Below are 23827 nucleotides of genomic sequence, written 5' to 3'. Positions count from 1 at the left end.
TATTGGCTAGCTATAAGCTGCCCCAACAAGTTTTCTCAACACAAACAAGAAAAAGTTGTGTTTACATTTAGTGTTTCTCAACCTTAATGTGTTTCCTTCCTCACAAAACATCTGCAAAGCTGAAGGCTAGATTGTAAATTATGCATGCTTGTGTGTGTGTGTGTGTGTGTGTGTGTGTGTGTGTGTGTGTGTGTGTGTCCTAATGCACATGCAAACACCCAAACAACATGAGGACCCACTCAAAACACTGCTCCATAATGCTACCAGTGGCCAAAAGCTCCACAGGGTATCTTTAATGCAGTTACAGATTTTGTGTTACATGTTCATCAAGTTCATTTTTGACTTTGAGGACAACAGGAGACAAAAAAAACAAGATCACTTTAAGGTCCATTTAGTAGCTGCTCTGGAGCTTTTGATCATATGAGCTTCATCAACAGATGGAGATTGTTTAAAATACTCCTTAAAGTGCTTTGTAAAAACTGGAGGTTAACATTTACATCTCTGTGACAACTGAGCCAACTGTCTGCTGGAAAGCTTCACAACAATTAATTACTGAACCTTGAGGTGAGATTGTTTTGTCATCTTCCTCATGAGTTTTGAGAGAAGGCCAGTCACATCAACACGAGAACCACTGCCCGCCCATTGATGACTGTTCATTCTGGCTTCCAGCTGCAGAGCTCAGCCGATTCTCAGCTGATATTTTCTGATACTAAAATCTCATACTGAGCTCATGATGGCTGTGGGAGGCTATCTCTAATGATCAGTTTATCAATAATAAGAAATGTGTTTATCTCAAAAGGCATAAAATGGCTTTTCTCAATCCTACCCTTGCCATGCTATTGACATAATAGAGTATAAAATAGGCCTCTGTTATCAGTGCAACTACAGCGGAGTGCTGTTGCACCTCTCTAACCCTTTTAACTTAAAAACCCGTGCACCTGGTCTGCTTTCATCCAGGTAGTCCAGGACTGGGTTGTCATATGCCAGCTTTGCCTTCCTCTGGGCAGACTCTGTCTTGGGGTCGACACAGTTCGTCTGTGTCGTGACGTGCTCCTCTTCCTCCTCTCCCTTCCCCTCCTCGCTTGCCGAGCTGCAGCAGACAGTTGCCTTGGTAATCAGGCGGTCAAGTGGTTTGAGAGAGTGCATCCACTGGGGCAGAAAGTCCCAACTCTGGAGCTTAGCAGGCAGGTGATGTGGGCTATGAGCCTGCAACACATTTACCATGGCGATGAAGATGGTCACGCCTAGGAAAGGAGCTCCAACGCCAGCCATCACCCTCCAGCCGGCCAGTGAGAGGCCCAGCACCAGCGAGGGAAGCAGTAGGAAGCAAAGCAGAAGATACAAGACCGCAAACCAGCGGTACTTGGCAGTGCGCTCACCCAGGACACGAGCCATCCTTATCGGCAGACGCGTGAAGGGGACAGGGTACCACAGCAGAATCCCAAAGACATTGAAGAACAAATGACATAGAGCAATCTACGTACAAATATGAGATAAAGAGATAGTGAAGTGCTGAGGGACATAATTCATCACAGTCATTATGTTGTCATGTCACATTCATACCATAAACACAACCCAATGACATGATCTGACTCTCATTTTGCTGTTTTGTGTCCTTTCAGTTGCTTCCAAAGTTCCTGCTCACACATTTATGCATAAATCCAGATTCACAAATATATATTCAATATACACATTATTATTATCCACAGTGTTGATAATTCTCCCTGTCTCCTATGCTTTTGTTCATGTAAGTGAAAGAGATTTGTGGACTCTGTTATTGTTGTTTCACTGTCTGTGTTCATCTGTCTGTCTCAGAGGCAGATCATTGGAAAATATATTCATGAATTTTCCTTTTCTCATTTTCCTCCTGTTTTAAAATGACTGTTTTGTCTGATAAAACACGCGTCCCTACCTGTATGGCCGCTGCTAGCTTGTTCCCGGGACTGGCCAGAGCTGCCAGCAAGGCTGTGGCAGTGGTGCCAATGTTGGACCCGAGGGTGAGAGGATAGGCCCGCTCCAGACTGATCACGCCAATACCTGAGGGAGATGACAGGAACGTGCTGTGTCAAAGGAAACAAGGTAATCAAATAATCATGGTTAACCAGGAAATGTAAATAGCTGCTGTCATCTTCCTGATGAAGTATCTGCAGAGCACTAACCACTGTCTGATGCACTTGACACCACTTTGGTGTCAAGTGCATTACAATCATCAGCTCTCAAGATAAAAGTTATGACAAATACAAAGTGTCAGCAATGATAAACTATGTCTCTCAGACATTATCCCAGCATATTTGTCAAAATAAACCTCACTAATCTATCTTGTAAAAAGTGGAAATCTTTGATTGGGATACAATTTGTGAGCAGTTGATAAAATCTGAATTCACTGCTTTTATAAGGATAAGAGTCAGTTTAAAACCACAACAATAAAAGACAAAATGTGCTGATAACCATGGTGGAAATCATGGAGACTATTCTCCAATAGGTTTTAAAAAGATTTTGGAATTATTCAAACTATTTGAATCAAATTACATCTCAGATAAACAGACAAAACATGAAACCATTAGTACTCGGTGTTTAAGATGGACAAAAGCCAATATTTAAAAAAAGCATCAGTGAAATCATTGAGGCTGAAATACTACTTTGCCAGAAGATGACTAATGACTGTCAAATGAGTGGCTGCTTGACAGCAACTCACAACCAAAGTAGGGCAATTCTGCTACAGCATCTATGTAGTTCATGGTTCTGACATTGTGTTAAAAATACTGGTCTGTCTGTTATTTGTTAGTTTGTTTTCAACACATGGTACGATGACATGGTAAGAGTGGGGGTTGAAGGAGTGGTAAAGCTGAAATACAAAGTAAAATAAACACATAGTTAATTACTTTAAGTATATCTGTGGATTGTAAATTGTGCTCCATGTATATAACCTCTTAAGCCAGTTAATTATCCATGTTTAAAAGAGAAATTATTCCCACCTCACATTTATCACTGTGTAGCAGGCTGATGACTCAGACATTGCTGATTTTACATGCTTCATTTAGCCAGTGGCATACAGTGCCAGTTATGCAACCTGTTCTTATAAACTTCACAAGACTCGATCAGTGGAAATAAGCAGGCTTAAGTCCTTATTTGGACCCATCTAGCTGGCAAATGAGCTATTAGTCAACAAGGAAATTTGAGGAATTTTCTCTTTAGTATGAGAACACAAGGATATTAATTAGTCATTAAATACATGCCTAGAGCAATCAAGTAAATGTTTGGTCAGTGTACTGTTAGGTTATTACTCTAGCAGTAAATGTCTGTTTAAAGGCCGTGGTGTTTGAATTTATAACTTAGTGTAGAAACCAGTGGAAACAACAGCGCAGTCTACAAGCTGCTAGATCACTGTGGTAATTCCAGGTTGGACTGCCTTATATTAACAATGTAAAAACAGAATGATCACATAGACTGATATACATGTAAAACATGTTATGAGACAAAGTATATATGTGCAACAGCTTTGCTTTCAAATCTGAAGTGCCAGAAGCAGAGTCCAGACAAGTAACTTGTCTGATAGGCACCTCTGCACAGTGCTGGCCCACTCAAGAATAAGTTCTGATATCAGCGCAGTTCAGTTCTACCTTAGTAAGACATTACAGGAGACAATCTCCCTGAAGGCCTGTAAAAATGAAACAGAGTCATAACTGCAGGGTCAAGATGAGAAGACACTTCACATGAGTCCAACCATCAAACTAGACAGATGCTGGGATCACTCCCTGACTGTCATCACGCAACACAAACTGGAGAGAACCAGAGCAGCAAAGTCAAGTAGGACAGTGAGAGACAGTGGTGTCTGCAAAAGTGAAGACGAAGCGATTCAACTTAAGAAAAGTTTCTTTTATTGATGACCTCTGAGAATAGTGTGTTAATGGATCATCATCTACAGTAAATAATAAAACTGAGGTCACCCCTCTGCAGTATAATTGTATCATGTAGGGTATTTGATCTTATCAATAATTGAAAACAAAGAGGTTAGATAGAAAACACTGAAAATACAGGAAAACCCTCAATGCAACAAAAGTGAGCACATCTGTGACCAGTGTTACAAACAGTATTGCAACTGTGAGTTCCAATTAAAGCTGATCACATGAACATAAAATAAAATAATCTGTGAACACACAGCTTTCGCAGTTCCGTCCTGGGTTGTTTCTAATGCAACATGGCTCCACATGGTGAGGAGTTGCCTGAACAAATAAGAAACGAGACTGTGAGACTTTATAAAGATGGGAGAGGGTATGAGAGCATCAGCAGACTGAAGCTGAAGCTTAAGATGAATCTTTGCACAGGGAGTATCTGTGGAAATCCATGTTTCAGTGACTGATCAGACAGTGCAAAGGACATTGTAAGACAACCTCTGTGGATGGTGTCCAAGAAGAAAACCATGGCTTACAAAACAACAAAAGTGCAAGATTAAACTTCACCAGTGAACATGAAAAGAAGCCTGGTGAATATTGGCAGCACATTCTTTGGTCACATGAATCCAAAATAAATTTGTTTGGATCAGATGAGGTCCAGCATGTTTGGCATGGCCCTGGCCAGGACTACCACTGACTGCTTAGTGCTGACTATGAAACATGGGGGTGGGAGTGTGCTGATACAGGGCTGCACGACTAGGCTACAAAAAGTGTAGGGGAGATAACAGATGGCATTATCCCCTAACACTGAATGGAAACTCACAAATAACGGATGTACTGACTATTGTTGTAGTTGTTTCTTTAGTATGGAAATTCCATTATAGTTAATTAGCCAAACATTTCAATTTTTTTTTTTCAAATTAACTGGCTTCATTCTTCTTGGGCTTAAAACAAATAAAACTGTACATGTTAAATGGACAGGATTTATAATTACTTAAAATTTTTGCAATATATTCTCAGTTTTGTTGTATGCTGTAAGGATTCAGTTTAGACCTATGAACTGTCAAAATGTTTGCATGCTGTCTACAGCATTTTCGTCTTTTTAGTCATATTTATGCCTCTTGATGTTGTGCTAACATGCTAAGCAGGTCTAATGTTTACTAAGTTCACCATCTTAGAAAGCTAATGTTAGCTGATTAGCACTAAACACAAAGTACAGCTGAGGCTCTGATTAATTACCAGTCGCTGTATAGTTTTCAAGTTGTGAGTCCGTCTGTGTGTGTGTCAGCATGGCAAAAATGACACAACTGTAGAATTAACAGTAGATTAAAGTTATTGGTTCCTCAGAGAAGGGGAGTTATGAATATGAATGATCCAAATTGTTCTGTTTTGCCACGCTGAGGATTATATCTGAATTTGCTTTGTTACTTGGTGGATGTGTTATGTGATCCAATCAGCTACAGTAGTATGTCCTTTGATCCTACAAACAAAAAATAAATATGTATACAGTGTTATTTTACTGTATAAAACGTATAAATCACACAGAAAAAATTGCAATAAAACACTATAATGTATAATGAATGAGAAGAATCTGATATGAGAATTACAGCTGCATTTTGCATATGCTATATACTGATGTAACTGTCCGATTTTCTAGAAAGTACTTAGTAAATAGTTGTTTAAGATCGCTCACATTTCTCTAACACTGTAAAAACCAAGTGATGAAGTGCCATAGGTTTCAGACTCAGACAGAGATTTAATTGATATTATTCTGTATTTTAAAGGCTAGGATTGTTTTTAAATGCTGACTGATTCGGCCTCCTGAGGTCACTGAGGTGGGTGGTGGACAAGACAACAAGAATAAAACAAAGCAAAGTAGCAATTTTCTTCCTATTCTGTGCTCACACTGTCTGCTATTCAAAGCCATTTATTGAATAGGGTCACAAACCTTGGTGCTGCAAAGCTGCTGCATCAAATTACTAATGTCACCAAGAATTGATGTAATTTTATTTTAATTCTAACCTCTAACTGACAGTATGGATCTGCAGCAGCACCAGGTCACTGTTAGAGCAGTTATTGCAGAACACCAGTCACTGATGATGAGTATTGTGTTGGCAGATGGAAGTCTATATACAGAAAAATAACAAATTTATGAGGTTTTAATAAAAGAAAGTAAAAAAAATATATGCAAAATATATTCAAATATGAAAGAGAAAAGTTCTTAACATGTGTAGCTCCATCTAGACCTTTAAGTGAATAATTAGCATATTTCAGCATATTCAGTCATTTTAATGCTTTTCCTCACACTCTATGAGGTCACATTTTCATTATATTAAACATGTTGGTATGTATGCTTTCAGTCATTATTCACATGTACTTATGTACTCTTTTACTTACAATTTTTTTGTCTTTTCTGTGTCCTACTTCTCACATTAATGAACTGAACTTTTTATCTTACACTGTTTTTTTTTTATTTTATTGAATATACTGCAACATATTGACCATTTCTGGTGTTGTAGTTTTTATAGGTGCAGTGGCATTTATCACTCACCTACCAGCGGAGTCATAGCTGATGTAAAGACAGAGCTACTTTGGACCACAAATGTCACTCCTGCACCCACAAACATGGCCATGTATCCTGCCAGCCACCCAAAAGGATATGGCAGGTCTGTTGAGATAAAGAGAGGAGAGATGGAAATTACCCATATGTATAAACACAGCAGTGCTTCTATCTTCTACACAGCCTCTTTCATGTCATTTGCATCCAAAGCGGCTTTTAAAGGTTTTCCCAGTTTCTTCCAGACTGATTTCTGTATATTCATCTGCTACACGCAAATACACTCAGTAAAAGCTCCAGCAGCTCAAGGCATGCCCACCTGTGTTGATGACTTTATGAATGACCTTTGCTACTTGGCCTTTAAGAAGAGAGTTGAGCAGTTTGACCAGAAGCAACAGACAGGTGCAGAGCACAGCCAGGGAGGCTGCCAGGAGAATCAGCCCCACGGTGAGGTCTGACAGCTGGGTGGAAACAAACAAATGCCTACCTGTAGAGTGAAAGGATATTACCCCACAGACATCCAGATGAATTCAATTTTAACCATCAATACTGGAAAGAAAATGCATAATAGAAATGCATAATGAAAATTAAGTGGGTTGGTTACAGACATAACTGAGTTTGAACTCACACTTCACTGATGTCTGGGACAAGACATGACTGGGGCCACAGCTTTCAATGCTCACATTGTCTGTGGACTGTAGCAAGAAAGAAAGAGAGAGAGAGAGAGAGAGAGAGAGAGAGAAAGAAAGAAAGAAAGAAAGAAAGAAAGAAAGAAAGAAAGAAAGAAAGAAAGAAAGAAAGAAAGAAAGAAAGAAAGGAGCAGTTGTAATGAAAAGACAAATTAGAAACACAGTTTTCACTGGCAGCAGTGACAGGCTCTGTTTGGCGCCAGTGTGTGACACAATGTGTCTGAATGTGCAGGAGACAGTGGTGGAGACGAGCCATTACCATAACAAGGTCAGTCTGGCACCATTCTTTCACCAGGCTCCTGTTCCTCATGTCCTCATTTCCCATGGCGATCCCTGTGATCACACACTTGTCAAGCTGAGGGTGAAAGGAAAAATATTTCTTCAGCTTTCCAGTTGAAGGAGAGTACAGTTAAAGGATTAGAATGACCTTCTTTGCTTCTTTAGCCAGAAGCCCTGGGGTCAACTCCCTCACCTCACAGAGACCCTGCTCAAGTGTCTCAAGATGCTAACTAAGTGTTTGCTAAACTCCACCCCTCTTAGATACTGTCTGCTGTGTGTGTCAAGTTTTCTGTTCTCGCAGCTTTGCCACTTTAAATTCTCACGTTGAAACCCTGGGCTCCTGAGACAGAGACAGAGGTAGACAAAAGTAAGCTTCTCACTCTAACCAGTGACCCTCAAATTTGCCAGCTGAAATGAAAGCTGTCGGTGGAAGACTTTACCTTGGGCTAAAGCTGCAAGTGCCACACAAAAGAGCCAGCACCTCAACAGTTAATGATCCATGTAGAAAACATGGAAAGAAACAGTGGATAGTTAGTTAGCCCTATTAGTAGGTTTTTAATCGTTGTAAGTACAGTAAAGAAAAATACAAGATCTGACTGTTTTCCCAAACAGAACCCTGATTGGCTGCTTAGATTACATACAGTATACTGTCAGCTTTAGTGTAACTCAACATAGACAGTCACTATTCGATGGAGGGGTTTAGCAAAGGTCTGTTAGAAAAAATGGTGATTGGCTGATAGTTTTACCTGTATGATAAGCTTGGTGACTGGCTCAGTGATGACCTTGAGCAGCTCAGGTGCGTCCTCCCCAGGCTGGAGCCTGAAGCTGGTGACCAGAAGGTGGGACAGCCGGGCCATGAGGCCGCTCACCACCTCCAGCGGCAGCAGGACCAGGACCGACAGCCAGTTGAAGCAGTCATGGATTGTTGCCCCAGCGAAGGCACTGCAGTGGGTCACAATAATTTTCTGTGGTAAGGTCAGCCATCAGCATCCTCAGCTACTCTGAATGATTGCTTGTTAATCTGCTTTTCATGGCTTAACTTTCTGTGATGAGTGTGATGTAACAGGCATTTTAGTTTTGACTCAATGTGTGTGAGACTATTATGAAAGATTAATAAATTATGTTGATTTTACCAGACACAGATTGAGTAACATGCCATCTGTTCAGTGCTGTATCTTTTCATTCTGAAGGGTTACTGTTGTGGGATCAATGTGGATTGGTGCCATTATTGTCACTGTTTTAGAAATTACACTCAAATGGAGGCTGAAGCATAGGCAGGGAACAGCTGTTAACTTTCTCTTCACCCTTGTCTGCTTTCTACCTCCACTTTTAACAAATGTATCCTTCTTTCCTCCAGCTCTGCACTTATCCTCTTCATTTTTCCATTACATTTTCTTCCCTGATCTTCTGCTTCTCCTCCACTCATCCTCCGCCTCATCAATTTTCTTCACTCACCGTTGAAACTCAGTTCTCTCTGCTGCTTGCATCATGGCCACTATGGTGTTTGTGACTGAAGTCCCAATATTGGATCCCATTATGACTGGAACAGCTGACCTCACTTCTAACACTGTGAGGTGAGACCACACAGAAAGATAGGTTTTACTTGAAAGTCATCTTTGACTGAAGACTATAGAGTTAAAAAAAAAAGTAATACATATGTAAACGTGCAAATGACTGTCTTCGTGGTGAAGAGCCTTACGTAGTGCAAATAATTACCACCCATGACCTTCCACATTTCAGAATGCAACATGAGTTATAAATGGAGATGAAAGGTGACTATAATTTGAAGGTGAGTGGAGGCAGCTTAGTCTTCACATTCTGCAGGTGGGTTTATTTTTGAGGATGTCTCTAATGATGATGACCTCAAGGTCACATGCACATATGAAAACACTTATATAGACACATATCCATGCCTCTGCATCTCTTGCTTTCTTTGATAATTACCTATAATCTTCCTCCTAGCCCTCTTACAGAAAGGCTCTGGAAGCAGAGAGCCTCCACCTGTATACTAATTTACTTTGAGAGAGAGGGGAGACCTCAGAACCTGCACAGACAGGTTGTAACCTTACTGCGTATTGGACTTATGAGGCATGACAAGCTATTGACTGACTGAGATGGTGGGAGATTACAGGGTGTGAAAGCACTACAATCTTGAAATGGCAATTTCACATCAGGCTTTAAGAAGAGTTAGTTTGTGTGTGGTAGTAATCAAACAAAAGAAAGATTAAATTATACAAAATGTAATCATTACATTTAATAGCTAATGCTAATTATATTTTATATCTAGTTATATTTTGTATATAAGAAAAATCGAGAAAGACAAAATTCAATAAAACATTAATTCCACCAACAAATATTTCCTGTGCAGCCTAAGCCTATGGCTTATTATGTGCCATGGACTTCCATCCAAAATACCTCAATGAGCCACAACTAGATATGCTTTACTTTAAGTAAGTCTGACATACCGGCCTGCCACAGGAAATAATCACAAGAGCACCTAAAGTGTATTAATCCGCAGCCAAAAATAGTGCAACAAATGCACTATATACTCCTCCTTGAGTCATGTTTGGTAAAAACTACAGGAAAAAAAAATTCGAATCAGAAGCCATCTTCGAAAAAATCAACCAATGAGAAGCCAGCTTTAAATCGACCAATCAGAAGCCAGCTTTGAAAAACTACAACCAAACAGAACGCGGCTTTAAATCGACCAATCAGAATGCGGCTTTGAAAGAATTCAACCAATCACAAGCCAGCTTTAAATCAACCAATCAGAACGCAGCTTTGAAAAAATTCGACCAATGAGAACGCGGCTTTAAATCGACCACTTAGAAGCCATCTTCGAAAAAATTCGACCAATCAGAAGCCAGCTTTAAATCAACCAATCAGAACGCGGCTTTGAAACAATTCGACCAATCAGAAGCCTGCTTTAAATCCACCAATCAGAACGCGGCTTTGATCAAATTTGACCAATCAGAAGCTAGCTTTAAATCAACCAATCAGAAGCCAGCTTTGAAAAAAATCGACCAATCAGAAGTGTGACACCTGTACTGTCACACTGGTGGACATAGATGTCACAACTCCTTAAACTCCTTTTTATTCTCTTTCGACCATTTTCATTTTCATTAATGCTAAGAACCAAACGTTTGTATTTAACTCACAATTTCTTGAAAAGGCAGCTGAGTATTGAGCATTAAGGGAGATCATCTTAAACTGATATAATTTTACATTTTGAAAGGATAACAAAGCAAAGTTTGACGAGTCCAACAAGTTCAACAACTCATGGGGAAAAATAGTGTTACTCATAATTTCATATTAAATAAATAACACTATATGAAAATAAGATGCTATTATTTATTTATGTCACACCCTAGGACACATTTACAGTGCAGTTCAATAAAAATGTTTTTTAAAAAAACTTTAAGAAATGACAAAATAAGTGACCATTTTTATTTTATAAAATATCAGATTTCACACTACACAAATATAAGTATTTATTCTTTAAAAATTGTGTTTTACAAAACAAAATTTTAAAAATGCAAATTTTTTGTCAACTGCTCATCTTCATCTGTTAGTTTACCATTGACTGATGGAGCACACTGAGTATGTGTAAAGCATGTGTAAATATACAGAACTAAATCTTCAACTGTCCTAATACATATTAATTCACATTTATGTATTTAATATAAGCTGCACTTACTAATATTTGTTCCTTAATGCTAAGCAACAAATCAAGTAGCATAATTTACTGTATCCTCCAGAGGGAGCACAGCATGCGAATGGGCTGGGAGCCAGTAAACCGAGATTAGAACCATAAACCACAAATTAATTAGATCTATTTGTTATTGCCACAGATGCACCATGGGAGTTTTCCGTCTTTTTGTTTTTGTTGTTGCATAACAGTTTTTTTCCATTCACTGTAATATCTTTGCATGCAGAGGCCATATAACATATATCTCAGACTAAATGAGGCCAGCCTGGACGTCTTTCCAGGTCAGAGTCTCGTTTAAAACTTAAAAGTGCTCATGCTACAGTATGCTGGTGCTGGCACTCAAACATTTACACACACTTCAATGTGCCTACTCACATCCCGAGGCCACCAGACTGACGACAATAGAGGTGGAGGTTGATGAGCTCTGAACCAGCACAGTAACCAAGATCCCCACCACAAGTCCCGCCACAGGGTTAGACAGCACCGCGTTGTCCTGGAAAATGTCCCCTGCCACTTTCCCTGGTTAAATATGCCGCCCACATACACACACAAACACACAAACACACACACACAACAGTACTGTGGTCTCAGACATGACATGGATGCCATGAGCAATGTTAAACAAGATTCAAACTGCTTGTTTCCCCAAATCCAAAAAGGTCACTAGATGAAGGTTTGCAGTAAATTATACAGCAAAGCCCCAGTTCTGTAGTGACTCACTTATTTATCAAACATTGACTGGCTGAGTCACTATCAACCCACTGAGGGGGCAGTGAGGGTTAGAGTACTTACCCCCCGCTAACTGGAAAGCAGAGCTCAGAGTGTCCAAGGAGCAAACAAAGAGGAAGAGGAGGATGAAGAGAAGCGGGATCTTGGACAGATTGATAAGGAGCTGTCTGATCTTGTTTGGAGTCACAGTCGTGGTCTGAGGAGAGCAATCTGTTCAAAACAAGAACATGAGCCGGGGAGATGGGTAGCCTCACTGTGTGCCCTAAATCTGGACTGCAAAGTTAACCTGAATTCAACAAATCAGAATCAGAATCAGAATCAGAATCAGAATCAGTTTTATTGCCAAGTATGTTTTCACATACAAGGAATTTTTTCTGGTGATTGGTGCAATTGTATCACAGATAACAAAAACATGGTTTGTTTCTGGCCACAAGAAAAAAAAACACACTTTTCTCATTCTTGTGATTTTGGTTTTCTGGATGAGGGCGATAGCCTCAGTAAGCAATCTCACATGTAGAGAGCAAAGCCATCTGACATACAACATTACCCATATGCAGCCAAATACTGCTGAGTGACAGCAGGACTTTGCCTTTATTGCCCAGACAGCACGGTCCCACTGGCCCTGTGGCTTTTGAGCCTGTCTTTATGTAATAAGCATGTGGCTTAGCTTCTGCTCTTGTTCTTTGCCTTTTAAAAGAGATCAGACCCACTGGCATCCCAGGAGGTGAGTGTGTCACCCCCCCCCCCCCTTTAAGCCACTATTGTACCATTCTCTATGGGGAGGCCGTCTGCCTCCCTGAGTGAAGATTTGTTGGTGTGGTGATTGGTGTTTTGGTTGTAGCCCTCAAAGCTGCTGCTGAGGTCAAGGGTGGAGCCGATGCCGGACTCCCTGTCCTCCTCCAATGGGAGCTTGTGGTGTGACAATATTGGAGTGCCATGCATCCTCGTCCCTAAGAGCAAAGAAGAAGAGTACACACTCAGGTGTGGAAGAAACCCTAGAACCATTTCAAAGACATAGGATGGGAACTGAAACGTATAAATTACCTTGGTGGTCGAGGCCTGCTCTCCTTCCAGAGGACACTATAGTTATAGATCGGGAGGACATGGTGCTTCGAACGCTGTGATGAGACACGGAAGTAATTAAAATCACAGGATGACACCATTGTAGTGGGAACAAATGTGAGTATGGATGTGTTTATCAGCCACCTGCAGCAGTAAAAAAAAACCAAAGGTGATCAACTTGTGTGTGTGTGTGTGTGTGTGTGTGTGTGTGTGTCTCACCACACAACTGAGATCAACAGACAAGCAATTAGAAAAGAACAAAGGCAACCCACTGTGTTTGGAATTGGCAGCTATCCTTGATTTGAGGTCAACTTGCACTGTTAAACCACATACAGCACAACACATCATCTCACCTCTGAACAAGCGAACGCCTTGTCACAATCAATAAGCAAACATCGGTATCCTTGTAACTTGTCTTGACCTCCAGCAACTGCAGGTCACCTCTCAAAGGGGCTCTCCGCTGTCTATACAGCAGCACCTCCCTTCAAAGGTTTTCACACTGTTAGTTTAAAGAGGCCGTTTCTCCCTCTTTTCATCTCGGCCACTTTACCATATTTTGGGGTCTCCAGCAGAGGAGTGAGTACAAATGTGATTCTTAAAAGCAAAGAGAGGGGAAGTGGGTTCAGTAATTACAGCAGGCAAAATTATAGTAATTACAGTCACTGCATCGTTCTCATTCTGTGTGCCATCCTTCCTGCAGATTCTGAGGTGCACAGAGGCCTTGTTATCTATATGTGGGAGGATATCCGACAAGTTCCATAGATTGCAGCTGAATAAACTCTGAATATACTTGTGCATACTTTGTGCGTGTTTACTGAATGTTATCCTTAATCCACCTGGCCTATACTCATCTGTTTGCCATCAGCCGCTCTCTCTGTTTCTGTCTGGTTCTGGTCTATTTGTAAGTTTACGCTAAGTCTGTCATCATGACTCATGTATATGTCTATTCTGTTTCCACTTCACCAAAATGTTGGCATTTGAGTTTTACTTCAAGTGGTGAAATAAAAAAAATTAATGAAACATCTGGTAACTGTTGTCAGTGAGTGAGGTTCTATAGGATGTACAGTACGAGCTGTGGGTCCCAGAAGACAGAATCTGATGTAAATTAAAGCTTCAATACCGATGATCCAGGCTTTCAACACATGATATTAGCACAAAGATCATTAATGTTTGATATCGACATATGCAGTGTAGTTTTATCTTACCTTGTCTGAAACAGTCTTAGGTGTTGTTTATGACGGCCTGTAAAGGAAAGTATCAAATTCAAGTGTAAATCATCTTTAAATACGCTGCCAGGTCTGGAGGTGTCAGGAGGAGCACCTCATCCCTTGTCGATTAACTTGCTCCACCATCAGAGACCTCACTGTTAAACAATAACACAAAGCCTTAACTTAATGATGCATAAGTTGAGAGAGCACGTTGTGTATTAGGTGATGAATGATGTTTGCACAACTATTTTTTACCTGATTTGGGGCCAGATACGATGAAGAGGCCTGTTTTGATGTGATTAATGACCCTTGTTGTTTGAGGCTTTCAGTTTCACGTGCAAGAGCAGGAGAAATCTGACATCTAGTGGTAAATGTTGGAAGAACGTAGGATTTCTTTATTGCCTCTCAAGTCCGCTCATATTCTCAGACAACTCTTTTCATCACGTACTGTAGCCTGGCAAAGATTGAAGCCAGGGTATTAAATGATCATTTCTTCCAAGAGGTAAGTCAGTGGGAGTATTTCAAACACGTACAGTGTAATCTGCTTGACTTGTGCTGGATGTTCAGGTACTTAGGTTCTTTGCCAGGACTCAAGATCAAGCATGTTGTGATTGGAAATGAACTATCAGGAAGATTTTCTGAGATCCTCTTAACACACACGTACACACATTTACTTACACACTCCACTACCCAGAGGCAATGTCCTCCTCACCATGGGAGAACACAGTGATGCCCTGAGTAATTGTTAATAATTAGACCAGCTACAGTTCTGTCATATCAGCAGTGCTCTCAACCAAATCTGCCAAACCTGCTGACCTCACACTTGCATCCTTGAACTCAGAGGAGCAGAGCTTAATAACCCCCTAAACTGAGTTGTTACTCTCCAAACTATCATGAGAGCTGGGAGCCAGAGAGAGATAACAACTCTGTTGTTGCAGCTGCTGGACCAGAGCCAAGGCTGCTGCTGTCAGTGGCAGCAGAGGGAGAAATCCTTGAGATTTGGAGCAGCATTAAGCAGTGGGGGGGAAAAAAAGACACAGAGATGTTCACAGACATATGGACACACACATACAGTTACTTAAACACACACACACACATGGCAATGCCCAAATCTCTGGCGTGGTTCCAGAGCTCTTTGGTTAAAAACCCTCCATGCTGCTGCTAATCTCCAGATGTGCAAGTCATAGGGAGGTTGTAGCCAAAGCACAGCCTGGGGATAAACCAAACAGAAGCCACTGGGTCAACATACACCATCCTGCCACTCAAAAAACCTGCCAGTCAATGTGCTGTAGGTCCACAGCGTTAGTCCTGCTATGCCCCTCAGCACGCTGTGTTATCCTGTGTTAATCATACACTGAGGAATGCCAGATGATGCTTTCATTAAGCTCTCAGTCTGTTATTTAAGCGAAGGGGATCACAGAAACATGTCGGTTAATTATCTCTGGACATATGGCAGGTGATGCATGTACATCCATGTGCTGTGGGTTTATCATCACTGTTGTGGCAAGGTGTCATACTGCTGTTATCTGGACATAATGACATTTTTAGCAAACATAGGAAAACAATTATTCATATTTTGGAGGGTTAAGAGTGTTTGAGTGTGTATGCTCCTTTAAGACCCTTACAAGAAGCAGCCTTTTTGCCCAAACTCAAGTTCTTTGGATTTGGTTGAAAAAGGAGCAATTTTACATAAATATTTAAAAGACAATTTACAGGCCTTTAATTGTGTAGTAATTAATTGGAGAGAGAGAGCAGAATGATCAAGCACATTTCCCTCATTTTTTTTTGACCATTTCCATAACACCAAAAAGGAGGACATTATGCGGCATATCAATAAATTACTATGGTGTACATAGGACTCTGGTATACTCTCATTTATAGTATAATTGTGAGTGGTTTAAAGATGATGTTTGTGTAGCTGAATAGGCTACACAAACATACAGCGGCCGGACAGGGCATTGAAAATCCGGACTGTCCGGCCTTAAGCCGGACGCCTGGTCACCCTACTCACAGGGTCCACGAGCTGTGGCTGCAATTCAGGTGAACAAGCTAATCGGCCTTTCACTTCCACTTTATTCATGAAAATAAAGTATAAAGAGAAAGAATATCCCAAGCTCAGCAGGGACAAAGCTTCAGTCCAACACAGCATCACATCGCAGGTTGCTTTAGTTTCAAAACAGATGTACAAAGATGACTAGCAGTTAGCATCATGCTACCTTGCCAGAGCCAGTTAGCGTTAGCTAACAGCATGCATACTGTTAGCTGAAATGCTAACAGTTTTCCATGCGACAAACTTGGCACACTATCCAAGAAAGGGTCATGGTCACATAATTACTATATAATGAACGGCCTGTGAATTAAAGGGTTACCGACTAAAGAAATGGATATTTGTGCTAAGCAGATTTTCACTGATTGGGCCAAGTATATGAAAGTTTGCTATTGTTCCAAAAGACCAGGTGAGCATCTCTAACAATGTCAACAGTGTGACAAATGTAAACAACTGCATCATCCTCCAGGAGACTCAACAGTCTGTCAGTCTTAGAAAAATAAGTTTAGAAAACTATGATTGAATGTTCTTACAGTACTGCGCTCCTGAACTGCAGTTTACCAGTGTGCAGTATTTGGCATGGTCAGCAAAATAGTTGTGAAACCCCTGATAAAGCTCAGTGAACTGTAAACTGTCAGGACAAAAGTTAATCCATAAGCATCCTGACAGACATTTCTCATCTTTATTTCCTTAATTTGAGATTGCCACCTCTGAGAGGTGCTACAGGATAGAGTCTCTCATTTTGCTTTACACTATCTTATGTTATTTAATATTTATCTTGTTATCATATGTGTTTGGTATGTCCCATGTCTTTATGCTACTCTATGTTTTGGTGACGTAAAGTGAATTTCCCTTCTCATTACAGGGTCTGCCAATAAAAAGATAAAATAACCTTTTATGTATTAGTTAATGATTTCACTGGAATTAATGTGTGGACTTTGTGGACTATCATTTCAGTTAAAAGGCATTTAAATGACCTCATCTGACTTGTCTCCCACTCTCCACCACCCTACCACCAGAGGGCCTGGTGCACGTCTACTTAGACTACCAAATGGCTGCTATTTATAAACTATATTTATAAACCCCTAATAGAGATTTTTTGGTAACAACCACAGTCTGTAGTAAATAAAGCATCTGCATTTTCTGCCCTCATATGGTGTCTTGAATTATACTTGAATCATCAGTTTTACAGATTTTCTGTCTTTCTATCATTATAATTAGTAGACAGAGATGAATTTTGGAGATATAACAGAGAAGAGATAAGAGATGAATTCATTCAACGGCATCACTTTATTGTCAATACACATTTACTGTCAATACACATTCAGTTTGGTATGTATATGACACTCACAGTACAATGAAACAACATCATCATGGGTGTCCTTTTGTTTACATGTGATTGTCTCTGAATGCGTGTGTGTGTATGTATGTGTGTGTGTGTGTGTGTGTGTGTGTGTGTGTGTGTGTGTGTGTGTGTGTGTGTGTGTGTGTGTGTTCAATTTACCATTTTTTATACAGTTTCCTTCAACTAATCACTCCATTGCTTGAATATGTTCTAATCTATTTCATGATTATCCTCAATATTATTGTATGTTTCCCTGTGTACATGTGTACATTTTTATGTATGTATCATGTTGTGTTTATGATGATGTTGTAACTTGATGGCAGCTCTATTGTCCTACTGATCCTTTTATTCATCACTTTAGTTCTTCAGTAGAGGGCAAGGGCATGTCAGAGCCATCAGGACACTCCTACAGCACAGAGAGACAAAAATAAAACATAGATACATAAGTATAAAGACATTACAGCACCTCCACTGTACAGAAATACAGTCACACAGGAACACTTCACCTTCACTCTGTCCAGTTCTGGTCTGCCTGGGAGTGATTTTTGTGAGGAAAAAGCCTGTGAGATAATACAGAGCAGCCAGAATAGTCTGTATTACTGACAGAGCGAGCGAGAGAGAGAAATAAGAAATACTAGGAGGTATGAATGTCAGGCTGCTCATTACCTTTTTCGACTGTTGCATCTCCTCTGTGGACTTGGACCTGTTCTTCATGTGCTTCTGAGGAGAGGTGGTGGTGGGACTCTGGGGAGACGAAGCCTCGTGTCAGACACTGCCAGAATAATTCAAGTGTTTTGCAATTCGGGTTTTTACACACCTCATTTGTCTTCCGCTCCATGGCTGCCTGTTTGTTCTCAGAAGAAGTTCGGTGCTGATGGAGGATTGAGATGGATGATATCCTTTGGAAAATTCTTATTGTGTAACTATAAAGACATGAGAGAGAAAAATGAGAAACTCTTTTTAGCCATTTGGCTTCATGCAACAACAATGCTTAAATGCAAGACCTTTTTAAGTCTGCAGCTTCTCATACTGGTAGTCCTGCTGTAAAGACACTGACCGGGTCGTATTTCCAGTTAAATATGAATGCAAGTCTTGATTGATCCCTTTTATAAGAGGCCAGATGAATAACACTCAATGAGACACCACAGGCAAGCTGAGGAGACTGCCGTTATGGTCTTTTTTCACTAGATGGCGACTGTGACTCAGGCTCAGACTCACTTCACTGATCTCAGTGTTTTGTTGTGTGATTTTTCTCAGTGGATTTACCCTGGTGTTTGGTTCTAATTGTCTCACTAGCATGTACAAACTGCTGCTCCCAGTATTGTTATTATGGAAACAGACACTGCCAGCAGAAAGGCTTTGCTTGAGGATGATGGATCCTATCCCAATCCCATCAAAAAGTAAGTGTTTAGTGGCTTAATATCATAAAATAAAGGCAGAGTCCTAATGGTAGAGCTGTTCCACAGTCTGCCAGCTATTAAGTTTTAGACCCAAGAAAATAAATTCCAACAAGATATACAAAATAACCAGTTCTCCCAACAGGCAGAGGTGAAAATTAAAAAATACTCACTAAATGTTTTACAAATAAATGCAAAAACAATAATCCTTCGAAATGAGACAAAAGGGCACAGAGCCTGAAAAATAGGAAGACAAAAAAACGCTTCCAGCAGAGCTGAAAGGCCACAGTGAACACCAGCCAACAGTCACAGCCTCATCCACAGCTGGTGTCAGGAGCCCTGGTGGCCCGAGACAAAACACCTCTGGGTCTGGGTTGGTTTGCATGAGGCTGATTTTTATAGTCCAAAGATCTCAGTGCTGCCTGTGGATGTCTGCCTCTGTCTGACGTCTGACCAGTTCGATCAGATCAAAGCACTGGCATCTCAGCATGAACAGGTGGTTTACTGGTGCCCTGTTCTGCAAGGCCTTTAAATGGAGGAGACACAGATGGGATTCTAATCACACAAAGACATCAGGGAATTTGGAAGATGTGGTTCAGACATGTTGCTCATCATAAGGAATTAATATGTGTTAGGTTATTATGAACAAAGGAGATGTTGAGCTGCAGCATTAATTTTGAACAGCAGGTTGTCAAAAACAAAAAAAAATCTCAACATAAGGTGCACTGACTTGATGTTTCTATAGCTTTCAGCTACATCTCATGGCCTTCTTCAAACACATGATAACTGAGCTCTAGTGTTTCAGAGCTCCAGCCATCTGCTGAGGGAGGCTGCAGGATGAAGCTGAAAGCTTCAGAAACACTACTGTAGACTTATTTTATAAGGTCACTCCATGAAAGCTTGGCTTCATACTATTATATATATATATATATATATATATATATATATATATCAAATAATAGTGTATTTCTCTTTACCATTCAGTAATCACAATAAGGGTTTAAAAAAAATAACCGAATCTGTAACTGTGTGGGTGTGATTTGAACAGATTTATCCTTTTTTCTGCAGTAGCTGTTTTTGGCCCACTTCCACCTGATTTTACATTCCTCTATTTGATGCTTAATAACTTCAAAAGTAAACATCACAGAACCATGATTAAAGGCTTATATGGGAAAAAAAACACTTGTTCCATTAAATGTGTAAGCATAACTTATTTAATATGTTTATCTTAATGTGTTTATGAAAATATAGGACAATTAAAAGAAATGAATACATAAAATCTTGCAGGGCAAAACAACCCACAAACTGTCATCGGATTCCAATGATGAATATCCCTCTCAAGCATGCAGGAGAACCTACAGTGGCTTTCATGTATATAAAACATGTTTGGTTTGTCTGTTCTGGCTAAACCTGCTGGAAGAGAAACTGCTTAGATATGAAGCGCTAAGCTAACTAAAACACAAGGATTCTCAGTGATTGATGAAAACATCATGATTGATATTATATTCCATCTCTGCCAATAGATCCGCATAAATCCTACACACCTGTCCTCTAAAATGTAACTAAATCCTGAGTAGTGCACAGACGTTTGTGCCATAACCTTTGTGTTACTGAGCCCCACCCACTTCAGAACAGAGGGGGGGGGGGGGGGGGGGGGGGGGGGGCACAGAGAAAAACAGAAATGTAAGAATCTTTCAGCTGAAATAACCAGAACCATTCCAACTTAGATGGAAATGTATGTTTGAGGAGTATGAAGCCCACTGAGAAAAATATACTTTTAAAGAAAGTTGTCATTGAGTAATTTAATTTAATAGTAAGTTAATTTTACATGTGATGATGAAATTATTTCTTAGTCTGTCAAGATCTGGCCTGGTGAGACAAAAATGTACGTAGAGCAAAGATAAAATCAAAAGAGGAAAGTCACTTGCAGGTCTGACTGAGATGACAGTGAATTGTCTGCCAGCCAGTTTAGCCTGCTGCTCTACAGGAAGCATTCAGCTTAGGGCTCATAAAGAATGAATGGGAGCTGACTGACAGGGACTCACTCACCTACTGTGACTGCTGACATCAGCCATCAAGGAAGCACCACATTTGGTGCTGCAGGGAAGTCTATTAAAAAGTCCCAGTTTGGCTGGAATATGTGTGATATTCAGCAAGGCCCTACCTGCTAGCCAGCAATCTCTAACACAATGATCTGTACCACAGGGACTGAGCCAGTGCAGAGTTCCTAGCTTCTTTTATAGGAGGCCCATTACCACATACACGATGGTTCAGTTGGCACACCCAGGGGTATGCAAGGCTGTTGTACTCCTTGCACTTACTCTTAAATGTGCATTACAGGCCTTTGAGGGGCTCTGAGGAGGATAATCTAGGCCTTGATGCATTCATTGAGTCCTGAGTGCTCTCTCTGGTCAGATCACTAAGAGAAATGACCTACATGAGAATGATTTGCCTGCTTCCCTCACCCTATCTCTCCCCCTGCTTTGCTCTGTCACTGTCTGCCCATCTTTAGGTAGATGAGGAATCCCACCTTCATAGACAAAGCAAAGGGGTGGTGAGGACTGTATAGGCCACACTGTTGTGGGTGGAAAATCACTGTAGCTGCTTTGAGAAACACTTCTCCATCAATTATCCACATGAGCAAGCCAACAGCAGCCAAAGTGACACATCCAAAAACACTATACCTCTTTGTGGTAAGCACAATGAAATATGAACACGCACAAATGCACAAAATGCTCATACATTATTACGCAGGCACACTACACAAGAGCAACACAAAGACTTTTGCCTTAAAAGCTACTCAAGAACTCTTTCTGCAAGGATGGTCAAATAGAATATTTTGCCTTTTCCTCCTCCCATCATGACTCTGACTGAGATAAGAAGAAGATGATAAATCTGAGGTAGAAAAGTTTAATAACAGAGTATTTAGCCTTTATGATCCTGAATAAAATGATGATGTGAACATCTGCATTACATAAGCAATAAATCTGCTCCTTTGATTTGAATCCACCGGATTCAAGGTCCAAGATTGGCCTCGCTTAGAGCAGTGGGTCAGAACTAATTAACTCCCCAACTGAGGAGCAAAATACGACAAGAACTTCTTGAGCTTAACGTAAGTGAGTTTCACAAGAACAGAAAAGATATCAAAGAGAACACTATAATCAAGTTAGACCTACTGTATTACTGTCTGCTGTCTTCTTGCACCTCACCATGAAAATATCTGCCTGTCAAATGACTACCTGCTGGAGATCATTCATTCATCCAGCAGCAATGACAATGACAGGAACTATCCCTTCAGCCGTGAGTTAAGTGATGAACACCTTGCAGATAGTTTCCACTCTTTCTGGTCAGCTAATCATTGATCTTCCAGTGCAGGAGGTGAAATTGAAGCCTTAGTCTGACATGGTCGCCTCAACACATCTGTGCTGGTGAACGTGCTAATCACAGAAGCTCACATGCTCAGGATCTGTGTAGTTATAGAGGCCGTGATAGCACACACACGCACACAGAGGTGGTTAGGGCACCAAGGTGATCATGTGGACAGTTACTGTACCGGCAGGTGGTTGGAGAGCACATTAAGACGGCTCACGGTGACAAGGACATTATGTCCTGTAATTGATGATGATGGGCTGTCTGTTCTGCCACATTCAGGTGTCACACACACACACACACACACACACACACACACACACACACACACACAGACACACACTCTCTCTAACTCTCCCCATCTGGATGAATTTAGTCAGGAATCACCCAACACAGCTGCTCCCAGCCTGAATCTCAGCTCAGCCATGTGTATCACACCTGAGTAACTGAGTCAGTGCTGAGGAAAACACTGAACACAGACTTTGTCCTTCACCAGCTGAGCAGAATCTTTCAATGCACAGTGATGTGCAAGCATTGACCTGATAGATGGGTTTTGTTTTACACCATTTATGCATTCCTCTGCAGGACTCTCACAGGCACAGTGAGTACCATTCAGAGGACTGAGTTCAGAAATAAAACACTTCCAGGACATTGTCACCCTCTCCAATGTATACTGGACTAAATCATGAAGCTAAGCTCAAAGTGAAAGTGGAAAATAACAAAACAGAGGCAGGAGAAAGCATTGACGCTCAATCTGAATGAAAATGGGAGCTTTTCTGTGAATGAGATGAGCAGGTTTATCTTGAGAAAACATAGGACATTGAATCAAGCATAGAAATGCGCTGATAGACGGGAGGAGAAATTAATGAGTGATGGGAGTGACAGGGAGAAAAAGGACAAGCAGACGCATCTACTGACTGAACAAGCACAGCGATCACCCTCCAAAAAAATGACATTAATAAAATGGCTGGGGGAATTCAGACACTCACCTCCTTTCCTCCCGTCTTCCCTCTCTTTTCTTCTCTCAGTTCAGCAGGCGTGCAGTGGAGTAGATGGCACTCCTCATCTCACTGCTGCGATGGTGTCTGTGAGAGCACACCCCTCTCTGCCCATTCACAGCACCACCGACGCACCACTCATACATTTATGGACACACAAACATACACACATATAACACCAGGTGTTATCATAGCTCTGTATGCTAATATATCCTGCCTGGCAGTCGGAAGCTGTGGGTGTGGCAAACAGGTATTGTATACTGCACGTAAATGCTGACATGTACAGCTTGCTATAAATGCTCACGTCTCAGGTTAATTACTTCTGTGACAATTACATCTACAAGGTGATGATTTAGGCAAAGTGGGCGAATGAAATGCTTCCCAAACCTCATGCAGTCCCATACTCTGAAATATGTATGCTGCTGACACCATCCATGTGGATGAATTCATCTATGACTCATCTAATTTGTTTTGTAACCAATACAATAGCCAAATACACCCCATAATAGTCCTCAAATGGAAAAACACCTTCCAGCAACAAGTCT

The 23827-nt window shown here is 40.8% G+C and overlaps 1 protein-coding gene and 1 long non-coding RNA gene across 2 annotated transcripts; both read right to left on the bottom strand.

Annotated features, from left to right (window-relative positions):
* Nucleotides 1-532: 532 nt before the first annotated feature.
* slc34a1b (solute carrier family 34 member 1b) lies at nt 533-14150 on the bottom strand. Its single transcript, XM_071458277.1, has 13 exons — nt 14124-14150; nt 12901-12974; nt 12624-12806; nt 11920-12066; nt 11503-11646; nt 8874-8985; nt 8165-8360; nt 7399-7494; nt 7079-7145; nt 6770-6937; nt 6445-6561; nt 1913-2037; nt 533-1476 (listed from the first exon to the last, which is right to left on the bottom strand). Exons 2-13 carry the CDS (start codon nt 12959-12961, stop codon nt 883-885), a joined length of 2010 nt encoding a protein of 669 aa, XP_071314378.1. The 5' UTR covers nt 12962-12974; nt 14124-14150; the 3' UTR covers nt 533-882.
* Nucleotides 14151-17444: 3294 nt separating this feature from the next.
* On the bottom strand, nt 17445-23534 carry LOC139606228 (uncharacterized). The gene is made up of 5 exons (XR_011684574.1): nt 23274-23534; nt 18336-18441; nt 18185-18262; nt 18025-18078; nt 17445-17924 (listed from the first exon to the last, which is right to left on the bottom strand). It is a non-coding gene; the product is annotated as an uncharacterized lncRNA (long non-coding RNA).
* Between the last annotated feature and the right edge of the window lie 293 nt (nt 23535-23827).

This window comes from Trachinotus anak, unplaced genomic scaffold (genome assembly GCF_046630095.1).
Source record: "Trachinotus anak isolate AG129_WGS33_773 ecotype Australia unplaced genomic scaffold, CSIRO_AGI_Tana_v1 ptg000021l, whole genome shotgun sequence".
NCBI lineage: Eukaryota > Metazoa > Chordata > Actinopteri > Carangiformes > Carangidae > Trachinotus > Trachinotus anak.
This window is presented reverse-complemented; position numbering and strand designations above follow the sequence as displayed.

Excerpts from the sequence above, each read along its gene's own strand:
- slc34a1b (XM_071458277.1), bottom strand. The coding sequence starts at position 12,961 with ATGTCCTCCCGATCTATAACTATAGTGTCCTCTGGAAGGAGAGCAGGC. Across the intron at positions 12,807-12,900 it reads AGCAGGCCTCGACCACCAAG|GGACGAGGATGCATGGCACT; the intron begins GTAATTTATACG and ends CTTTGCTCTTAG. Across the intron at positions 11,647-11,919 it reads TGCTTTCCAGTTAGCGGGGG|GGAAAGTGGCAGGGGACATT; the intron begins GTAAGTACTCTA and ends ATATTTAACCAG.